Here is a 21,847-nt window from a genome sequence, read left to right as displayed (position 1 = left end):
CTGGCGTTCGACGACCACCAAGTATTCAGCTCACCAGAAATGTCACCATGAAGCAGAACGACAAACTGCACCTTTTTTTCTGCACAGACCTCCAGTTTGCTTAAACCAATCTTATAGACAGACCTAAGTATTCATTTGTAATGTCATGAAAGGGGATATTTGTATTAGTAGGGCAGCCCTCTTCATTCTGTTTGCCCGAGCAGAGAGAGGTACAGGCTGCAGAGACCCTGTTTAATCCCTTTGAAGAAGTACTGCATGAATTGATACATCCTCCTCTCTGAATACTCCCATCACCCCATGATCTTGCTAATGTCTATTCTTGAACTTGAACAAACAGCCCGTGCATGTAGAACACACAAGACAGATGTTTAGGATTACTCTCACCTCATTGCTCTATTGTGTGCACTTTAAGGGAGCTCAGCTGATGTGGAATGCCACTCATTCAGCCTCTGTGCTTCCTGAAGGGCTCCTCCTGCTTATCAAAGTGCCATCTGCACTGCAAGCAGAGCAGCACCACGATTACTGAGAAAGAGATTTTGGAAAAACAGATTTAAAAAGTCTATTTTCTTAAATGTCCACACAAAGTAAAACTAAAGAGCAGAAATCCACCGATCAAAGATGCTGATTGTGAAGTTCTGACCTGCTGATTCAAGTTCAGTCAGTTGCAATTTATGTTTTTGACAACAAATTATTTTTATGTAGTTCATGGATACATTGAAAAGGTGGGATGTTAATTTCCACGAAACACATTAAACTGTTTAATACTGGAATATTTATTCTAAAAAACAAATAACCTTTCAAAAGCAGTCTGAAGTTACAAAGCTGTCTTTCTGAATCATTGAACGTCTACAAAAGCAGTAAAACAATAGGTTACAGACCAGAGGCGTCTGTACATCAAACCAGCATCTCTCTTATTTACACCTTCAGAAGATACTTCTGTTAATGTTTCTACATCTAAAAATAATATATATTTTTAAGAACCATTCATTCTCTTTTGTCACTGTTTCATTTTAGATTTTTAAATGATTCATTAATTTATTATAACTATTACAGAGCTTCCAGAATCCTTTCCATAATTAAAAAGCATAATTTTTTTTCAGGTTGATAGCTATATCAAACTGTTTGTGAGAGAGAGCAGTGGGTGTCACACAGCTCTGCAGTAAAACAAAATTCCACTCATATAAGATTATCAAAAGTCCCAGTTAACAAGTTTATTAGTTTTTAGCACAGTTAGCATTGCTAATGCTAATGATCAATTCCCGTATTACTTGCTGAGCTAACTATCTTTGTTTCTAGAAGATTGCAAACATCTCCTAACTGGTTAGCCTAAAACAAACTTACTTTAGTATTTAGCATGATTAGCTCATTTAGCTTTGCAAGCTGTATATTGACTCGTTCAAAAAAACACGATTGCATATTTAGTTTCTGGCCAACCAATCAGTGATCAAGTAAAGTCTGGCATAAAGTCGACCAACTCAAGTCTCCTGTTTATTTTTTGGTGCATCACTACTGAAGAATATAGTGGACCTCGACTATGTGGGCAGAATAATTTGTGGATGTTTTTTTGTTGTTTTTTTTTTGCTGTATGTGAGCCTCTTTTTCATCCGAGATGTGCAACAGTTAAGGTGTAGAATATCCATCACGGATACTGTAATTTAGAGACTTTTCGCTGTAATTACAGCTTCCGCATCGAGTCTCAACACAGCTCAGTAGTCCCTAAATGTAAAAACACACAATTTTATCAAATATGTTTAGTCTAGTTTCTAGATTAAATATCTTGGTACACTTCAATTAAGACAAAAGCAATGTACAAGTCACTTTTTAGCAGGACACGTGAGCTTGTTTTAAGTCAATAATTACTTAATATTGATGAAAAGGTATTAGTTCTATTGGCAGATCATTTAACATATAAGATTGGAACAATGTCTTGTTACAAGTGCAGTAATAATAATACGGCATATTCTTAGACTTGTGATTGTGCAGATGTAGAAAATTACCTTATTGATACTGAGTTCACTGGTCAAGCATAAAGTCAGTCACTTACAATCTCGACTAAACATTACCAGCGTGTGAGTACTTTTTATTACTATTTATTCCTCCTTTTTCGTCCTGTCTCTTTCTCATCTCAGGCTTTTGGCCGAACAGATGTAGAAACAAATGAGCCGGACTCATCCTGATATTGTTGAGGGGTGACATTATCTTTTAGCAAGGCACTTATCTAATCTGGCTGCTGTTGGAAGCTGGAGGAAGTGGCTGTGGGACATGGGCCGGGGATGCTGCATCTTTAATTACCATTGATATCGCAATAGAAAGAAGCGAGGGATGGAGGCACAGGGGGGAGGCAAGAGGAGGAGAAGAGGGGAGTCGAGAGAGGGAGAAGACCCGTGTTCACTTTTTAATTAAGGCTCCGTAGTGTAACTCGTCAATGTACATTATTGGAAGAATGAACGTCAATGCCATTGCTTTTTCTCCCCCTCCTTTATCTCTGTCAATGATTCAAAGACATGATTTATGGTTCGTCTCCGTCTTTCAGGATCATCCATCAAGCGCCGACTCTGCCGCAGCGCCACCCGTTGTAAATCATTCTGAAAGCCTGTCACTCATTTCCATTAGCCGTTTCTCTGTCGCTCTGGTCTCCGCCTTCCTCGGCCTCTTTCCCCCCACTGAACTCCCCCACTCCTCCCTTCTCTTGTCTCCTCCCTCTCGGTGCACAACCTACAGCCATGCGGAGTATCAGTTCCGTTCGGCTGCTTCGTCCGCCTACCTTCTTTTCAATAAATTAACCACTTTTTCCCATGCAATGAATAAAATGGCTCTGCAGCCTACTCCTCCTCCATTAAAGCCGAACACCTCAGAAATGTCACGCCGTCGACTTGAGGGCTAAATGAGGATATAGTGAGAGGTGGAAAATATTTCCTCTTTCCACCAGCAACATTTGACCAGCTTTGGTATGTTTGCAGTGTTACATTAATGCTACACATATGGCCCTACTGATCTGGTTTTATTGCATTTCCTTTATTGTAGACTTGAGGATAATTTGCCGTTTATGCATTTTATTCTAAAAAGCACTGTGCTCAACTTTAACACGTAATGGAAACATTATTATAGCTGTGATTAGTTCATGTAGTAAAAGCACCGTTAAGTAGGCGGCCCTGCCATTAACTGCTGTTGGTTTTCCGTAAACTCCACTGGCAGCTTAATTCAGACGCCCCAACAATGACTGGAGTCTTTAACCAGTTTTAATAGAAAAAGGTCTCATGAACACAAATAATTGGCTCAATGGAGCGACTGTCAATCTCTCACAGTGCTTTATGTGCCGGCTCTGGGGAGCCCAATTCACTGGCTGCTTTTTTCATTCTAATCAACATCGAGATATCAACGCGGCAGAAAAAGTTTTCCCGTTTTGGGGGAAAACTTTCAACTATTGGGTGCCAACACATTTCACTATTTGGGCAGCCATTGTTCTCAGAATAGCCTGTCACTGTGTCAAGGCGTGGCAGGCAAATCCAGAAGTTTGCACTTTTCACAAAAACAGCGGGCCCTAATCATTTCACGGAGGACACTTGACAACAAATTTGCCATTAAAATGAATGTGAATAAGGAAGGGAAGTGGCTGTTTTGAAGCTTTTCTGCCTCTCTAGCTGCTGCTTGTTTTCTCGTCCCGCCGAGCTCCAGGTTGGGCTGACTCGCTTTCTCTCCCTTTTTGTTTACCATGAAGCAGCCTTTGGTCCCCCCCCCCATTGCCACCCTCTAGAAACTGACAGTATCACGCTTCAGCTGCAAACTCTCACTCTGTACCGTCATTGTATTTAATGAAGGAAAAAAAGTAGCAATCTTGTGTAATGAACGTGAAATGTAAAAAAATAAAAATAAAAAAAACAAAAAATAAAATGCTTCTTTTTACTGAAAATGACATAAGCTGCATGTTAGAGAAAAGCTTCCGATGGAGTCCATCCAGAATCTAATGAAAGATTCGGACCAGAATAGAGCGGGCGGGAAGAGTTAGTGAGATGCAGATTGTTCTAATAGAATACACACGTTCTCCTCCAGCTGCACTATCAGATTAATCAGGGCTTGACCTTGATGGAGGGCCCGTGTTGTTTGGGAGGGCCTGCGTTTAAGGTTCATGCAAAGTTTATGATGCAGGGCCTGTGAGCACTGTATATACATCCACAGCTCTCAGGGGGAAACTGAATGCAACACAGCAGAAAGCCAAGGAGGCGGGCTGCTTCATTCGGCATAATGACAAGGAAATAAACATTTGAAGGCAGTTAATCAGAATGTGTAGCTCTGATGCAGAAATGTTTAAGTAGAAACTGAGAAGCGCTTTATTTAGTTTGCATTGAAAACAAACAGCTTGCTAGGTGGCTGCAGGCCATCATACCTTTCACTCATAAACAGAGAACAAAGGCATCATGTGGGCCATCCTTGAAATGATGGCCCACTTTCTACCCCGCTGTCACGCAAACATTCCTGACTGACATTCAATCAGGGAAATTTGAACCGAAGCAAGATGGTCTTTTATTAGTACCGCCCTGTTTGCTCGACTGGTCAGCTCCAATATGCGAGGCGCTCCTGAGTGGCGTGCAGCGAGTTGATGGGTTCACTCTCTGATAAGGGTGAACGAGGGGTAAACTGCTATTCTGCAGAAAGGAACCATCAGACCTCATCATGTCGCTCGTGGAGAGCCGTGTCACAGGCTCTTCAGAAAGCGAGTGACAGAGCGGCGCGCCACTGCTCCCCTCCCGCTACGGTGGAAGATGCACTGCAGCCGACGCTGTCCTGCTCCTGCTCCTCCAGCTGGAACTTTATCTTCAGGATCATCCATAAACTCCTCCACTGATGTTGCACTCTCCAACGTATTCATCAGATTGTTTAGAAAAATCTCCACGTTGGAAAACTGGGACAAATAGGAGACGGACAGGCTGTGTTCATCTTATATTTATTACTGCTCATACAGAACTTCATACACAGCTCATTCAGCAGTAACTAATTTAAATTATTGACAAGAAAGAATGACAAAAACAACCATGTTGCTGCCATTTTATGCAGATTGTTAGTGGATCTGAAGACATGTGCCTCTGTGAATAGTGTGAAGTTTTCATTGTGGTGCTTAAAGGCCCTTTTTTGAAAACTGAATAAAATTTTAATGTGAGCATCAGTCTTAAACTATGGAGCGCATGACCAAATATAAGAGGTGCACTGAAATCTTGCGATATTGAAACATTGCAGTGCTTGAGGACATCTACCTCAAAAAGCAATATCCTTTTGCAGATAGCATGACTTTGTCAGACTACATTAGCTTCAACAAACTCACTACTTTTAAGTTGTTTTTAGCATAGTTTTTAAATCCTAATAGAAACGGTCAACATTGACAGACCAATTCTATTTGGTCTAAATGTAAAATAAGCACCATAACAATATCTTTCTCTCATTTACTACATAAAAAAAGCATTTTTCACCTTTTAACTTATGCTGTGTAAACCTCGGTTTGAGGCAGAGAATGATACGCGATCAAACCAGAAATTACTTCAGACAAACTTCTCCCCTTAGATATTATTTATTGTAGTTGCACAACTTCATAGCCTTATAAGTCCTTATGTTCAAATAATTCAATATACATTTTAAGTCCTTGCTTGTTGTCAAAGCAGCTTTGAATTGTCTCACATTGACACGTTGTATTTTATACCTGGAAACGTTAAACGTTCTAAAAATACAAAGTCAAGATGGCACGGTTTCACCAGAATTTACTTTCAAAAGTACATAAAAATTCTAACTGCAGATTTACACATATGTAGCTGTAGTACTAAAGACCTCCCTCTCATTAGTCCAATCAAATGACAAAACTGGTCTATTTGACAGGGTTGGACTGTTGGACATATTTTTGTCTTTCTTCACTGAAAAGACTCTTTTTGTTGCAGGGCTACACCAGGTAGCAGCATGAAATGTGTGCTAGCAGTGGCAAATTTAAAATGATGACTTGGGTGCTGGAGTGCAGATCGCCATGCTCTCCCACTGCTCACTTCCAATTAGACTGAGGGGCCGACTGATGGGTGCAGACGCTTCTAGCAGGCATCAAAAGGAGCAGCGTCGCTCGCTGACATCACGGAGAGAAGGAGCTCCTGCAGTGGAGGTGCTGCAGCCTGGTTTGGCTCACTTAATACCACCGTTAGCTCCCGTTCAGCTTACACAGGCAGGCTTTTAGAAACCAGCAGAAAAATGCTCCACAATAACTGAAAGTAAGCATGCCTAATGTTAATGTGTTAATTGTGTATTCCAGGGTTCTCCGTGTTTTTAGTTAACAGAGTGTTGGTTGTGAAAACACTTTTGATTAATTGCCATAATTATTGTGATCATTTTTGCCCAAATGAACAGCCAGATGGCAGGATATGGTGTCATATTTGCGATCCTATCTTATTAATCTGGCTCGGGGTCCATCTGAGCACATTGTGCCATTTGTTGTGTTCACAATCTGTCCTCAAGTTGTCCATTTCTATTTCTGTTTTTTTTTTCTCTCCAAGCTGCGACTTTTCATTTGATTATATTAGTCTATTAAATATTAAAGTTGAGGGTGGGTGAAAGCGAGGCATTTATCTGCATGAATAGCTTGTGTTTAGTGAAGTACGTAATGCGCTTTAAGTAACATCTCCTTCATGCATACAAAAATTAACTGAGAGAGTTGTTTCCATCTCGTGGTTTTGTACTGAGAGCTTTAAAAAGATCCAACAGAACCACTTTCTGGATGCTCGTGGCTGCTTTCAAACCCACTTCATATTATCTAATCCTTATTTTTGTTTTTTATTTTTTCCCAGAATACATACTAGTGTGCTGTTAGAATACAAGAGGTAGACTCAGTTACAGTTTGTCTGCTCTGTATTGAGGTTTATCACTAGAATCACTTAGCTTCAAAGTGTTAGAAAATAATACTCATGTGAGATCTTATGACACACTCCTGTTTAAAACCAAGTCGAAAACTCCCTCTCTCTTTGTGATATCAATTAACCCCCAGACACATTTTGTTAAAGGGTGCTTTCTGAGTTTGATGGTTCTGTCGACACACCGCAGTGTCCTTGGGCTCGAGTGCCTTCTGCCTGACAGGGAACAATCCAGAGAGTGGTGTTTATAGATCCTTAAAGATGGCTCCGGGTCTCCAAATTAGCTCTTCACCATTTCTCATGTGATTCGGTTCAGAATTAACTTCACACATGTCATCAAGGCAATCATCTGGATGTCTGACAATGCATGCATTTCATCGTGACACACGCTTCTTGCAGAGTTAGTCAGATATCGCTGTCAAATAGTTAAACCTGGTGGCATGTGATTCTCATTCTAATGATAGCTCACGGAAGAAATCACATCAGGGTGACTTGCTTGTTTTTTTGTTTGGGTCTTTATTTTTTGGGAAGCATGCCATCCTGTTTTCAGTGTTGCAAGCACGGGAAAGTTTGTTGGGAATTCTTTTTTGTAGACAGAGTACTTCTTGACTGACATTTCACACCTATTTATAACGGCAGATGAGCGCTGTGACTAAGAGTTTCAGAACGTACAGGCACAATTAGCTGGCTCTATAATTTACACGAGAAAGAAGAAACACAATCTTAGATTTTCTGAGACAGCCTGGAGTCTGACCTGTGTTGTTAGTTTGTGTTCTGCCCATCCAGCAGGCCTCCTTTTCTCTCTCGCCTCTTTTTCTTTCTTTTTCTTTTTTTTTTCTTCTTCTCTCATGGCATAAATCCGGGAGATGAAAATGTCATGGAGCAGGTTCATTTTGCAAAGAGGTTTTGATTGCCATGCTCGTGTAATTGATTGTTCCAAGGACAGGGGGAAATCTAGAAATGTCATAACAGTCCTGCTTAGGTTGGTCCCACCGCTAGGCAATCAATGAGAAGTAAAAAGAGATATTGATTTGCGAGCAGCAAAAACTGTAGCTTGAGACAAGCGGAGAGCGGTGGGGAAAGTGGCACAGACGTGCAGACCTGTCACCGGCACCTATGAATTACCCAATCTTCTCTGAAGATAGTGTTACCTCGAATGCTTACAGATGGGGATTGAAGCTGTCCGTTAGCCACACTCGTCAGAGTGCTAACTCTCTGAGGCTTGTCAGATTAATGAAGGAAATGTTGACCTTCCAGTGGATGCATGTTGATGTTCTCACAATTACAAAAGTTTCTCCTGATGTTGGAACCACTCTTTCACAGTTGTCATTCGCACTTATTGACAAACCTGTTAAAGATGTGTAAAAAGCCCTAAAATAGAATCACACTAGCTGAAAATGTTAGAAAGATTCAACCTTTAGTTTAAATTGATTTGAAAAAAGAAATGCAACTGAAGTATTCCTTTATTTTATACTTTGTAAAAACACCTTAAAAATAAATCCATCATTTATTACAGTAGCATAATTTCATGATAAACAATTGGGGGAAACAAATGTATTCACTGATTTTCAAACGGCATAATATAAAAACACTTCATACAATCAAAAAAATATATTTTTAAAAAATTTATAGTCCACTGTTTTAACTCTCCTATGGTCTTTAGATATGGGGTTATTTGAACCCGTAAGTTTCTTACGCTTACCTGCCATGCGCTTTTATGAGTTTTTCGTCTGTGTGGTTTTGGGAACTGACGGTCTGACAGGAAAAACCTGTTCTCCCATCCTCCTGAGGACCACTGTGTTAAGAATACAGGGGGGTGAAAGTGATCAGTCTGAACTCTATTTCTTTTATGGCCTCTTAAACTTGGAAAACACAGGAGAAGATGCCATACAAATAAGGTTTCTGAGGATTAACCTAAACAAATTAGGAAATGGTTAAAAAAAATCTAGCATATTTTACAGTTGGAGTCAATATTAAGAAGTTTATTTTAAAAAAATAAATTATTGGCTAAGGAAGAATGCAAGTTTATCATCCTACCATCACAAACGTAAATGTATAATTTGCCAAATTCAACTTGGACTTCAATTTCTTTAGTGCTGGATGATGACTGGGCTTCAAAGGAACAAAAACGCAGAGTAAACCTGATGGAAAGCAAAACCCTCATGTTGAGTATTAATCATGTTAGAGGAACTGTAATGTTGTGGCCCGTTTCTATACCAAAGGCTGTGGGAATCTTGGTAGAATGAATGGCACTTCAACTGTCTGAAAACTGACAATAGATCTATTTTACGTCTTTCAGTAGGATGATAATCCAAACCATATGGCCAGATTAACATAGACATATTTCATCAGACAGATTTGGCATTCCTTCATAGCCTCTCCGAGGCTAGACCTAAGTCCAATAGAAAACTCGTGGCATGAGCTGAAGAGCAGTGGGTAGGACCCAGAACTCTTGGCTGCCATTTTACAAAGAATAATAGTCAAAGTTCCATTTGTCCATTTTGCTCCAATATTGTGAAATGTTATAAAAACAGGTTTATTGACAAGACAGTGAAAGTGTTAAATTTAGAACGGCCAATAAGTGATCATTTTAATATAAAAATAGATCCCCAGTGTATAAATACACTCAAATTAAAGGTTGCATTTTATTTTTTTTTTTTATTTTTTTCAGTGTGAGTTTTAGTTTCTGTAATTAAAGATCACAAAATTTAGAGAAAGCTTTGTATGCATATGTACCATGGAGTACCAATAATTGTTGAGGGAGCTGTACACTAGATACCCTTCAAATACACTCACTGGAAAGGATAGGAGATTGTATTCTATAAAAATACTTATACTTTACACTTGAGGTATAAATATGTTGTCATGTAAGCCTTTTAGCACCAGTCCAGTTGGAAATGCAGCCATGAATCTGTAATTTTTATGCAGCTAGCTCGTCTCTCTGGATGTGGAGAAAAAGTCTTTTGGCCCAGAATCAGGCCGTTGCTTCTGTAAATCCAGGCCTCTCCATGCCAAGAGTCTGTTCTAACGGATAAAGGTTATAAACACTTCAGCCGTCTGATTTACGATCGACACCTCAGGTTTTTTGACCTTTGCATATCTCTGTCTGAAGATATAAATTTGTCGTGACACAGATTGGAGGCTTTACAGCAGTTTATGACATGCTAAATCTCAGGCAAGCATGCCAGCCTCTTGTTTTCTATGGCCGGTCAGGCGAGGAGTTGTCTTACTTGGCTTCATTTTCAAAGCAAGCATTTCCTTCTCTTTATTTTTGGCAGAAATATAAAAATACCGGGTGTTGACTTTTATTTTATCAGATTGTGCATAAATTCTTTGATCAATGCTGCTTTGTGAGCCTCATTGGTTGTTTCCTTGCTATATTCAGCAATGATCTTAGGTCACTGATCTTAGTCACTGTCTTTGAGTCTGCTCTTGTGTTTTTGAGCAGTGCAACTGGGACTTGCTGCAGCGCCATAGTAGATCAAACGCTGGCAAAGCACTGTTAGAAACAGAGCGGGAAGCAGAGTCAGGCATGCAGCTTTCTCGGAGCAATCCCTTCCAGAAGGTTAATTGATGCCTCTGGATGTCTGCTGCTTAGGGCATCTGATAGAAAGACACAGAACAGCAGGAAGGGCAGCTGTTAATCTCTGTCAATTCCGCTCTCACATACCAAGAATAGGACAAACATAAATATTAATATCAATAAAAGTGCATGTGACTAGCCAGGAAAAGAAAACTTTTCTTGGTATATTGCACTTTTACTTTGCTTTACTTCAACTTTAACAGTGCTTTGCAAATATAATATTATTATGATATTTGGCAGTACTATTGTGTTAATGATAAAAGTGATAAGAACAATTTATTATTTCTTTCTTAGGTGATTGTATGACTGTGACTGTGTGTTACAGCAATTATACAACCACAAACATAAGTAATGCTCTTGAAAACCATTTGTAACATGCTTCTTTAAGGTACCAGTTACATAAAGGAGTGTGATTTGCATCACTAAGCTACTGTACGTTCAAATTTATTGATATTTATAAATTGTTTTATTGGCAAAAATAGTAAAACTATCAATCCTGACAATAAGAACATTTTGATCTTATTGTTGATCAAAACTTTTAATTTGTTAGAATGGCCTAGTCAAAGCAGGGACCTAAATTAAATAGAGAATTTGAGAAGAATCACATTTTTTCTCCAAAGCATCTTGTAATATTTACATTCCACTTAATTTTTATGTTGCAAAAATCAATAAAATGCTGGCATATTTTTAATTCTAACTTGACAGCATGTAAAAAGACTTGCATGATACAGTTTTGTAAGCCACTGTATTTCTAACTCTTTCATCCAGAAGATGGGCATAAGAAAAGAGCCACTAGCGTACGGGATGTCCGCCCCTCTTTTGGTGAACATTCCCAGCAGTCTTTCACTTTTAGGGCTAACTTTGAAGAGGGAGGACATCCACCTGAAACTTGTCACAGCCATTTCTGTTCTCCTTCACTGTGAATACTATATATAAGATTATAAATAAAACATATCTCTGTGCTCTTGACAACTCTCTCCCTTAGCATCAAGGGTGTTTTGGGCTCCATCCCTGATCTCATCCAGCCAATCAAAACAACCCTGTGCAGTTGAGGAAGGTCACAGCGCATCTATGCTTATGAGTGCATGCGTGTGTGTGTGGGTGTGTGTGTGCGCGCGCGCGCACGCAAGCCCTCGTTCACTGGGCCTCAGTTGGCCCGTGTTTGTTTTTGAAAGTCCGAATCCCATTTCCATCTTCATCCATTAGCCGGCAACCAGTTCATCTCCAGGGTTTCTCTCGAGGCACTTGTGAAATATTGATACAGGAGGAAAAAAGTCTTATTTTCAGAGTGATGGAGACATTCTACGGGCTGCCCGGTGCGGGACGCCTGAGTGCTCAGCTGCAGCCATCCCCTCTGCGGACAGTCTTCTATTCAGCTGAGAAATATTAACCACATGAAATGCATAAGTGCCTGGACAGGGCTGTTATGTCCTATTCATATTTAACACCCAGCACATCTGCCATGTCTCTCCTAAAATGCCCGTTTTTCCTGCATGACCGTGAGGTGGAAAGTATCTCAAAAGATGTGTGATAGTCCTGACAAGCTGCGCTTATTGGCAGATGTCATTAAGAGACACAGTGCTATTAAAAACATTAGGTTTTTTTGTGAAAACTTAGTTGCTGCAGAACATTAAACTTATTTTACTATTATATTGTTGTACTTTATCTTTGAGTGCCCTTTGGTCACATTATGTTTACAATTGGCAATAGATTTTCAGGCAAATAAATTTTTACTGAGCTGCAGGGTAGCATTATCAGAGATATCATTGACAGGGGCTATCAGTGGTTAAATTTCAAACATGTAATGAGAGAAAAATGTTGTTTTAATCCATATGAAGCCAAAACTGCAGCTGCAGGAAATTCCTGCAGTGCTGAGTCAGAGCCTCCATTAATTGGGTGATGGGAAATGTGTCAATTAGAAATTCTGTTGTTTAATTATCTGTTAATTGAAGCAATAATGTTTGTGCTCCAAGAGTTGGGGGAACAAACATATGAATAATGAAAGAAGTAATTGCTTTTTATGAGACTGTCAGGGAAAAAAATAATGACGTGACAGATTGCCAGTTATCTTTGGAAATTTTGTACAATACACTCTGATAACTGAATCAGCTTCTCAACAAGCTTTTCCGCATCAACAACATATTTAAATTTTCACTGTCAACAAAATATTAAGATATCGTATTAGTAGCAGAACATGAAGTACTGTTTTTCTGCTTTTTTCATGCAGGCTCAGTAGGTTATTTCTGGACTGATGCTGAACATTAGAATCACTCGGCTCGTGAAAGTCCATTCCTCACACGTAGCTTCAGGGAGGATGAGATGTTTCCCAGAACAGAAGGCTCACATTTCCATTGCAGTTTTGAGGCATCCATAATCACAGTGGAATAGGTCATTTGCAATAACACTTAACAGGCCCCAGAAGAATCAATTTCCTTTTGTCACTCAGTAGCCAGTGATTGTTGTAAACATCTCAACTTGAGGCCAGGAAACCCTTGGACACAGCATTAAGTCAATGGCGGGTCGTGAATCAAATGGTGCTGTTACAGCAGCAGCAGTCTGTTAGTAAAAGCATTATGTTAAGCTATGCTCTCCTAGCTTCCCCAAGCACATAGCACCTAATGTCATAATGTCTTCAATGGCTATTTACATGATATTCAACAGAATGATATTCAACAGAATGTTTAAATGTTCAGCAACCTCTACGCTTACTGCCACCAGTGATAAAGATGTGTAGAAAGTCTAGAAACAACATATTTTGCACTGAATATTTCAAAAGAATATTTCATTTGAGAACATTGTTCTGTATGAAAACCATCCCATATTAAAAAAAAAAATTCTAAAAATTCTTGGCACCTTACTAACAATTACTACAAATAGTAATTAAATAAAACAAAAATAAATAAAACTTTAGTTGTTTTCTCAACAAATCAAAGTGTTTGGGAACTGCCAAATAGTAATCCATGGCTTCCATTGAATGAGAACCGGTTCTTACCCATGTTCATTTAAGGCGGTCGGTAACGTCACTAAATTGAAACTGATAAAGAAAAAGATGAACATCAGGAAAGCACCACTTTTTTGTACAGTAGAGACTGTTGATGCTGTGGGCCTGTTTTCTTCCAATTTCCCTTCTGAACCTAATATCAATGTCTGGCATCATGAAGTGAAGACATTTGAAGTAAAACTGAGGAGTGTGTAACTGAAAATGTCTCACAACTGTCTTTCAGCAATACAATCACCTCCAAACATAAAACCAAGGTCTCAAAGCTAAATAGGGCACTGTTGCCCACACTAAAAATCTTAGTATAAATTAGATGTTGCAAAGTAAATATTGTATTTTAATGCACATTTTCTTCCTTTTCTTTTTTCAGTGTACGAACCAGATGAAGATGCTCCTCTCCAGGAGTCTATTCCAGAAGAGGATGGCGAGATTGAAGCTCAAACTGAAGAAGAATGCTCAGAGAAGACCAGCCCCAAGGCATGTGAGGACAGAGAGTTGGACAACAAGAGTACCAACACCTACAGCAACCAGAACTCCCCAATTAGCGTGCTTTCCAATCAGGAGTTGGAGTTGGAGTCTCGTCTCAGCGACAGCAGTGACAGACTCTCAGACTTTAAAACGTCTTCACCGCCAGAGAGCCAGAGGGATGAAGAAAGTCGTGGTTCAAAACACAAAGAGGAGTCAAGCAGCAGCTTGGAGAAAATGAGAGCAGCCTATGCAAACTTTCTGTCAGATTCCTATTGGACGGGAATCGGTGTAGACTTAAAAGTGGGCAAAAATACCAGCAAAGCCAACTGTGACAGCACCAATGGGAGTAGCAAGAACGAGTTTGACTGGCACCAGGACGCACTCTCCAAGACCTTGCAGCAGACGCTTTCACCGAAACCTGCATCCAAGCCCAACCTGTTCAGTTCCGTTCACCTTTATAGGCAAACCACCAAACCTTGTGGCTCAGTGTTCACAGGAGCCAGCCGCTTCCGCTGTAAGGACTGCAGCGCTGCATATGACACACTGGTGGAGCTCACTGTCCACATGAACAAGACCGGACACTATCAAGATAATAACCACAGTAAGCAGAGCAACTCCTCAGCCTCATCCTCTAAATCTAGAAAGCGAAATTTGCAAGACATGGAAGGGAAGGAGGATGCACAGAAAGTTTTAAAATGCATGTTTTGTGGCCATTCTTTTGACTCGCTGCAGGATCTAAGTGTGCATATGATTAAAACTAAGCATTATCAAAAAGTGCCTTTAAAAGAGCCAATCCCAGTGATTACACCCAAACTCCTGCCACCAGCGAAGAAACGGGTGTTTGAAACAACAAGGCCCTGCTCCCCAGACTCAACCACTGGTGCATCTGGCTACTCTGAGGCACAGCGGACCGCCACCCTTTCAAACGCCAACAACAATCGCTACGGATATCAGAATGGCGCTAGCTATACATGGCAGTTTGAGACATGTAAGTCTCAAATTCTCAAATGTATGGAGTGTGGAAGCTCTCATGACACGCTTCAGCAGCTTACCACGCACATGATGGTCACTGGACACTTCATCAAAGTCACAAACTCTGCATCTAAAAAGGGCAAACAGCTAGCACTTGACCCACTGGCTGTGGAGAAGATCCAGGGCATAGCAGAGCCTGCAGCCAGCGACACTGAAGGAGAAAAGGTGTCGCCGAAAAACCTCTCCCCTCGAAGCTGTGAGAAGGATAGCCAGGGGGAAGGAACATCAGACAAAATGGAAGAAACTGAAACAAAAGATGACAAGCAGGAGAATGAGGATCAAAAAGAGAGCAATGGAGTCTTTAAGTACCCCTATCTTCGTGAGGAAGACCTTGAACAAGAGTCGGGTGGAGGAGGGGACATCCTAAAATCTTTAGCCAATACAGTGGCCTCTGCTATCAATAAGGCTCAAACAGGGACACCAAGCTGGAGTGCCTACCCGAGCATCCACGCTGCCTATCAGCTCTCTGGCATCATCAAAAACAGCCCTCTCTCTGCGTCTCCCCCTGCACAGCTAAAGCAGACATTTAACCACAAGTTGAGGCCGATTGCCCCAAAGGGGAAACTGTACCACAGCGCTTTGGGAGTTGAGCTTCCCCAGGGACTGCATCAAAACGTGGACATCAAAAAAGAAAAGGCTGGCATTAGCGATGGTAAAGAAAGTCAGAATATTAAGTTTGATCTGCTGGAGAATGATGACAGCGATTGTCAGGATGACTCCTCTTCCTCTTCAAAGCTCGATGCAGACTGCATGAATGAAGGAAGTGAAGCGATCAAAGGGAAGTTGAGCCCAGATTTCTCTGACAGAGGCAAGACGCCGAGCCCCGCTGCCAGCAACGGACGCAGCACCACATCAGAGCCTCTCAGTGACACTCCAGATATGCTTGGTATAAACCCTCTTAGTGCGCTACAGTCAGTTCTGAACAATCATCTGGGCAAAGCAAATAAACCCAATAACTCAAGAGCAGATAAACTATCGGCACACGCTCAGTCAATTTTTGCTGAGTTTAACCGGGGCAATGAGAAGCCGCCTTTAATGCTCGGAAGTCCTATCAGAAACAGACCTGATAAGACTTTCCTCATGGCTAATGATGACCAACCAATTGATCTGACTAAATCTAAGCACAGCAAGGCAAGCACCTTGTTGCTAGGGCCTTCTACACCAATACCACAGAAATACGCTCTGTCTGACATCGCTGACATGGTTAAGGTTCTTCCAAAAGCCACAACACCAAAACCATCCTTACCATCAAGGATTCCGACCATGAAGTTGGAGTCAGACGTCAGACGCTTTGAGGACGTGTCTGCTGAAGTGTATTCCGTCCACAAACGCAAAGGCAGGCAGTCGAACTGGAATCCTCGCCATCTTCTCATCCTGCAAGCTCAGTTTGCCTCCAGCCTCTTCCAAACGTCTGAGGGGAAGTATTTGCTCTCAGATCTTGGCCCTCAGGAACGGATGCACATCTCCAAGTTCACTGGGTTGTCGATGACCACCATCAGCCACTGGCTAGCGAATGTAAAGTACCAGCTGAGGAAAACAGGAGGAACCAAGTTTCTGAAGAATATGGACACTGGCCATCCGGTCTTCTACTGCAATGACTGTGCTTCCCAGTTTAGGTCACCAACCACGTTCATTTCCCATTTAGAATCCCATCTGGGTTTCCAAATCAAAGACATGTGCAAAATGCCGGTAGAGCACCAGACAAAGGTGGAGGAGCCAGAAATGCTGAAGGCTCTCAGCATCAGAGCCACCGACTCTCTGGTGTCAGAGGAAGACATTGACTCAAAGTTTAAATGTAAGCTCTGCTGTCGGACATTTGCGAGCAATCATGCAGTCAAGCTCCATTTGAGTAAAACTCACAGCAAGTCCCCTGATAACCATTCACAATATGTGGAAATGGACAAGGAGTAATGTTTTTTATGGATATTCTAACTTTTATCCTTTTCTTCCTTTTTCATTTTATTACACGGGTCAGATATTTCAACCATTTTTCAATTAGCGTTGTATAGTGTGCATCGACATGACTTTCAGAAGAAAAAAAACTCATGGAGTTCAGCAGAGACACACTGGTTAGATGTTGTTTGAGGAAACACTAAGAAATACTTTTGCACCCAGCTCAAATGCACCACCAGTAATGAAATGTATTACTGCTTGAAGAAACATAATTGCTGATGTTTGCATGCAATAGCCCTGGCTATGACTACTATTTATTTGTATATGTCAAGTTTCAATTGTATTTTAAAGGAAAAAATAATGAGTTAATTGAACTACTTGTACAACCTCTGTGATACATCTGCACAGACGTGCAGCTTTTGAAGCAGGTAGCCTGAGAAATGATCACACACATGCAGAACTGTACAGTATATCGCTATGTAAAGATGTTTCGTGCTGCAATGATAGAAGACGATAAAAAGCACTTTAATAAATGTTTAATCACCAGTTTAGACACGGATTATGTACATTTCTCTAAAACGATTAGTCTGTTTGGAAGCAAGGACATTTCACATGTAAATATATTTTAGGAAAACATAAAAAGACAGTTTCATGCAACAATGAGAACAACATGACACCTGTGATTACCTGCACCTTTTTTTACTTATTCAAATAAAGAGTTAACATTTGATAATGGCTTGTATTTGTGTTTTGTGGATGGGATTTTTTTTTTTTTGCACATTTTGCACCTGACATGCAAGTTTCTGTATAGATTTGATCTGTGATAAAAGCATAGGTGTACACCTATACATAAAAATATGAATTTATAGCATTTTTCTACTCGTTACTGTTAGAGAAAGAAGAAAAAATATATTTTTTTCTCTTTCTCAAGTGAACAGAACAAACTTGGGTGTAGCCTATCTGATTAAAAATGAATGTGATTAAAAAGTAAACTTGTTTTAGTTTAAGACATGAAAGTCATATTTATCCTTCTTGTTGATTTAGTCATCTTTTATTTTTATTAACATGTTTTTTTTACAGGAAGATATATCAGTCTTTTAGATTGTTCTGATTGAATCTCAGGGAATGTTTTATTTCCTTTAAAAAACAAACATCGGGGCTGCAGTCATTTTAGATCTAAATCTTCAAGTGGTATAAATAATTTTGTCCTAAACGATGCCATATAGACTCTTTTCTCGCACACTGATATTGACAGAAAGAGGGAACACCATCAAACCCCATTGCTAAAGAAACTGGTTGTTTGCAAATTGCTTTGTCCAAGCAAATGAATGGAAAGTTAAGTGGAAGAAAAAGGTGACAGCAAAGTGAACGATCAACAGGTATAACCGTTACCATACTTGAACAAAACAGGACATGAAAATTGTTTTATTCCTGAGAAACTTGTTTTTTTCTTTTTTTTTGGTGGTTGGGGAGTGGTACTTTGCATACATTAATTATAGAAATTTAAAAAGTGCATACTTAATATTTCTCACACTGTAATAAATATATAAAAACCATGACTAACTTTTGAATTGCTTTAATGACATAAATTACTCTTGTGATGATGGGGAAAATTTATTTAGATGTACCTGCATTTTCTTTTTTTTTATGTACTTGTATTTTCAAAGGAAAATGAAAATCAAAATAGTAAAAACTTAACTTCGCCTCTACCTGATCAACACTAGTCTAGTATTCAGACCATCGGTAGCGAGGTTTGGATTAGTCATGGACACCTGTAGCTGAGGGGCTGACAAAAGGCGACATTATAATAAAATACATTTTTATTGTGTACAAAATATTTTTGCAGACACTGCAACAAATGTTATTGTTTATGTATTTGTTTAGTTAATTATTCATTTTCAGAGTAGGAGGAAATAATAAAGAGGGAAAAAAACAATACATAATGTTTATGATGACATAGACCACTTCAAAAAAATTTATATATAGCATCTCAAAATCCAGATGGATAAATTATTTGATATCTGAAAAACTAAGAAGCCTGAAATATTTGCTCATATTTGCAAACCCTTCTCATATGTCATCATTTGCATTTCTCATAAATGAAAGCAAAATATTTAAAATAAGCCAGTTTGAAACCAAAGGGAAACACAAGTCTAAATAATATGGCTACAAATAAGTCAGGTTGTCAGATTCCGCCTCCATATTCTCATTTAATTATTTTTATATACGGTTAATATATATTACAAACATAAAATTAAATAATTTTCTGCAGTTTGTAGTTTCAGTTCAGAAAGTATCTCCAACATTTCTCAGATTTACCTTAAAATCAAAGACGATCCGTTTGTTGATGAGCTCTTCAGATCAGAAATGGTGAAAATTTTAAGTATTGACTGATTTAATGAAGATCACTGGTCAGAACTTTTTCCAATCACTCACTGATTGTTCAGTCCATCACTAAATGAAAGCATTAACCTGAAGCTCACAGTATCTGTCTCATCATGTTTTTGTATCCACTAAGAACTTAAAACATATAAGACAAAGAGCAGCATCCTCTACAGCACAGCACAATCCTCTTTTCACCTTATGACTTTTAGATACACTTGAAAGATATATCCTCCTGTCAGACTTTATTGCTTCCCCGCGAAAGCTGCCGCCGCGGCCGCTGCAAGATACTATCATAACAATTAAACATATTTCCTCCAGCTCTATTATTTCACAGCTATTAAAAATAATTGCCTCCTAAATTCATAAACATTTTATGCAATTCATCTCTTTTCAAGCAATCAAGTCCTCAATTACCTCCACCCATCAAATCTCTGTTTTATAACAGGCAAGTGACATTTGATGGTAAATGGGGAAAAGCACATGGGCTCTGTGGTGATTTGAATGCTGTGACACCGACTTGCCCCCTATTGTTGGAAATGAGGAGGCAATCACGTTGTTCATCAGATGACTCCTAATGCAGTTAAAGTATTCAGCTATAATTTCTCCCTGCATTTATAATTACTGTCAAAGACCACACACCTCAGTGAGCAGATTAAAGCTATAAATTATTTAGTGCCTTTCTTTGCCGATGGATCTCTGATTTGTCTGTAGGGCCATTATGTTTTAGAGGAGGAACTTATTTTATATTGAAGTAGGCATTGTTCTTAAGCTGCAGCAGAATGCTTGGTCGAGGAACAGATCACAACTGTGGCTGTGACTGGTTATTCATTTAGATTTAAAGTCAGACTTATGCACCAGATACTGAAAATGAAATGCACATTTTCAGTGACATATTAAAAATTATATTTTTGTTTGGTTAAGAAATAAACAGTCAATCATGCATAGAGAATTAGACACAAAATGTTGTCAAAATTTACCTTGTTTTGATTAAATTAATGAGAAATATGCTGTTTGTTCACAAAACAGTGTACACGTGTAAAGCAATAACATTTATGTGAATTATTGAAGCATTTATGTCAAGTAGTTTGATCTGCCCCTCAAATTAACACATTCCCTTTCAATCTTTTTTAAAAAAATACTTCAGATTAAACATTGCGTAAAATCAAGTGAAATAGGCTCATAATTCTGTGTGCTTTATATTAATTGATTTAGGATGTTTGGATATAAACGCTGTTAATTGCACCATTTATAAAGCATGTCACAGCTAATTACAAAGCACAGTCAGCCTCCTTTGGGCACACAAGGGCCCAAACACAAACTGATTGCCATCAATAACAGACATAACACAGTTCAGAGGAAACCAGGAAGATGGATCCGTTTTTGCAGCCATGGCAGAGGATGGTACAAATGTATGGAAAACAAATACTGTCAAAAATTTAAAAAAAAAAGGTAAAAACATTAATGCTCTAATAAACATATACTATACATTTGCCAATATGTTCCAGAAATTATGCAATGTCTGACTACGCCACTATATTTAGTTCAATTTGATTTTTTGTATTTTATTGTTTAAAAGTAGAGTCATTATGAACTGAAAATTCACCCTATGGTCATTTTAGGTTTTCTTTTGTAGTTTTATCAAAGACGAAGTGAAAATGGAAAAGTTTTGGGAAACTGTATCAGACGTGTGAGGATGGATGTTTTTTGGAATGCACAAGATTCAAGCAAAATCTTTTAGAAATATGTAAAACTCTAAAATTAATTTAGGTTTACTTCATTTTTACCATGACTGTGAATTTTCAGTAAATTTGAGCATTTCTTAGCTAATTGTTTCTGGAGATACACGAGTCAAAGAATCTAAATCCAGGATATTAACATCAACAATGTTTTGTCTACTTTCTATAGAAATTAAGCTTTCATTAAAAGATAAAATCAGTTGTCTTTATGAAATGTTTTTATTGAACTCAATCTACTTTCTCCCAAACAGTTCAATTTTTCAGAACTAGTTGTACAAATGAAGCCTCTCGTTTTCATATTAGGACAGGTTGTACACAACCTGTTGGTCGAGCTTGTGAGGAGAAATAACCTTATTTCCTCTCACCTTAAAACATACAAATATTTTGTTTTCAAATGCATATTTAGGAAAAAACTTTAATTTGCTATATAATGTTTTGTATCCAGTCATTTTACCTATTTAGAACCCTATAGAAGCTTTTTCTTAGTTAAATTGTGATATTATTTACGTTAGACAGAGACATGACACAGTATGTGTTTTTAAAAGGAGCTGCTGTTATTTTTAAAGATAACATGATCATAGAGGTGACATTTTAAGCTGTCTTTGACACTGTATATTTCCAATTAAGGCTGTTAGCATTAGCAGCTGAATTCATCCCAGTTCTTGTATGTATCCCCCAGAGAATATAGATCCTTACCTTTACCCTCATTTTCCAAAAAGCTGTCAACATTTCCAGATCCAGCAAGATCCACCTTTCAGAAGTGCATAAAAACAAAACCACTTTGCTGCAAAATGTCCAGCCATCTCCTGCTGGATTTAGACTACTTTTGTGACAATCTGGATGAATAGCAGATAATAAAGTTGTTGTCATTTTCCTA

The 21,847-nt window shown here is 39.0% G+C and overlaps 1 protein-coding gene across 1 annotated transcript in view; it reads left to right on the top strand.

Moving 5' to 3' along the window:
* Positions 1 to 17,576, top strand: part of LOC129377188 (teashirt homolog 2) — a 52,052-nt gene extending 34,476 nt beyond the window's left edge. The window contains exon 2 of the mRNA XM_055056973.1: positions 13,827 to 17,576. Coding sequence (XP_054912948.1) covers positions 13,827 to 16,867 — 3,041 coding nt within the window. The 3' untranslated portion in view covers positions 16,868 to 17,576. The remainder of the gene's footprint in view (positions 1 to 13,826) is intronic.
* The last annotated feature ends 4,271 nt before the right edge of the window (positions 17,577 to 21,847 follow it).

This window comes from Poeciliopsis prolifica, unplaced genomic scaffold (assembly GCF_027474105.1).
Source record: "Poeciliopsis prolifica strain line A6 unplaced genomic scaffold, Auburn_PproV2 SCAFFOLD046, whole genome shotgun sequence".
In the NCBI taxonomy this organism is placed as follows: domain Eukaryota; kingdom Metazoa; phylum Chordata; class Actinopteri; order Cyprinodontiformes; family Poeciliidae; genus Poeciliopsis; species Poeciliopsis prolifica.
The sequence above is the reverse complement of the archived record's forward strand: the minus strand, read 5'-3'. Positions and strand labels throughout refer to the sequence as shown.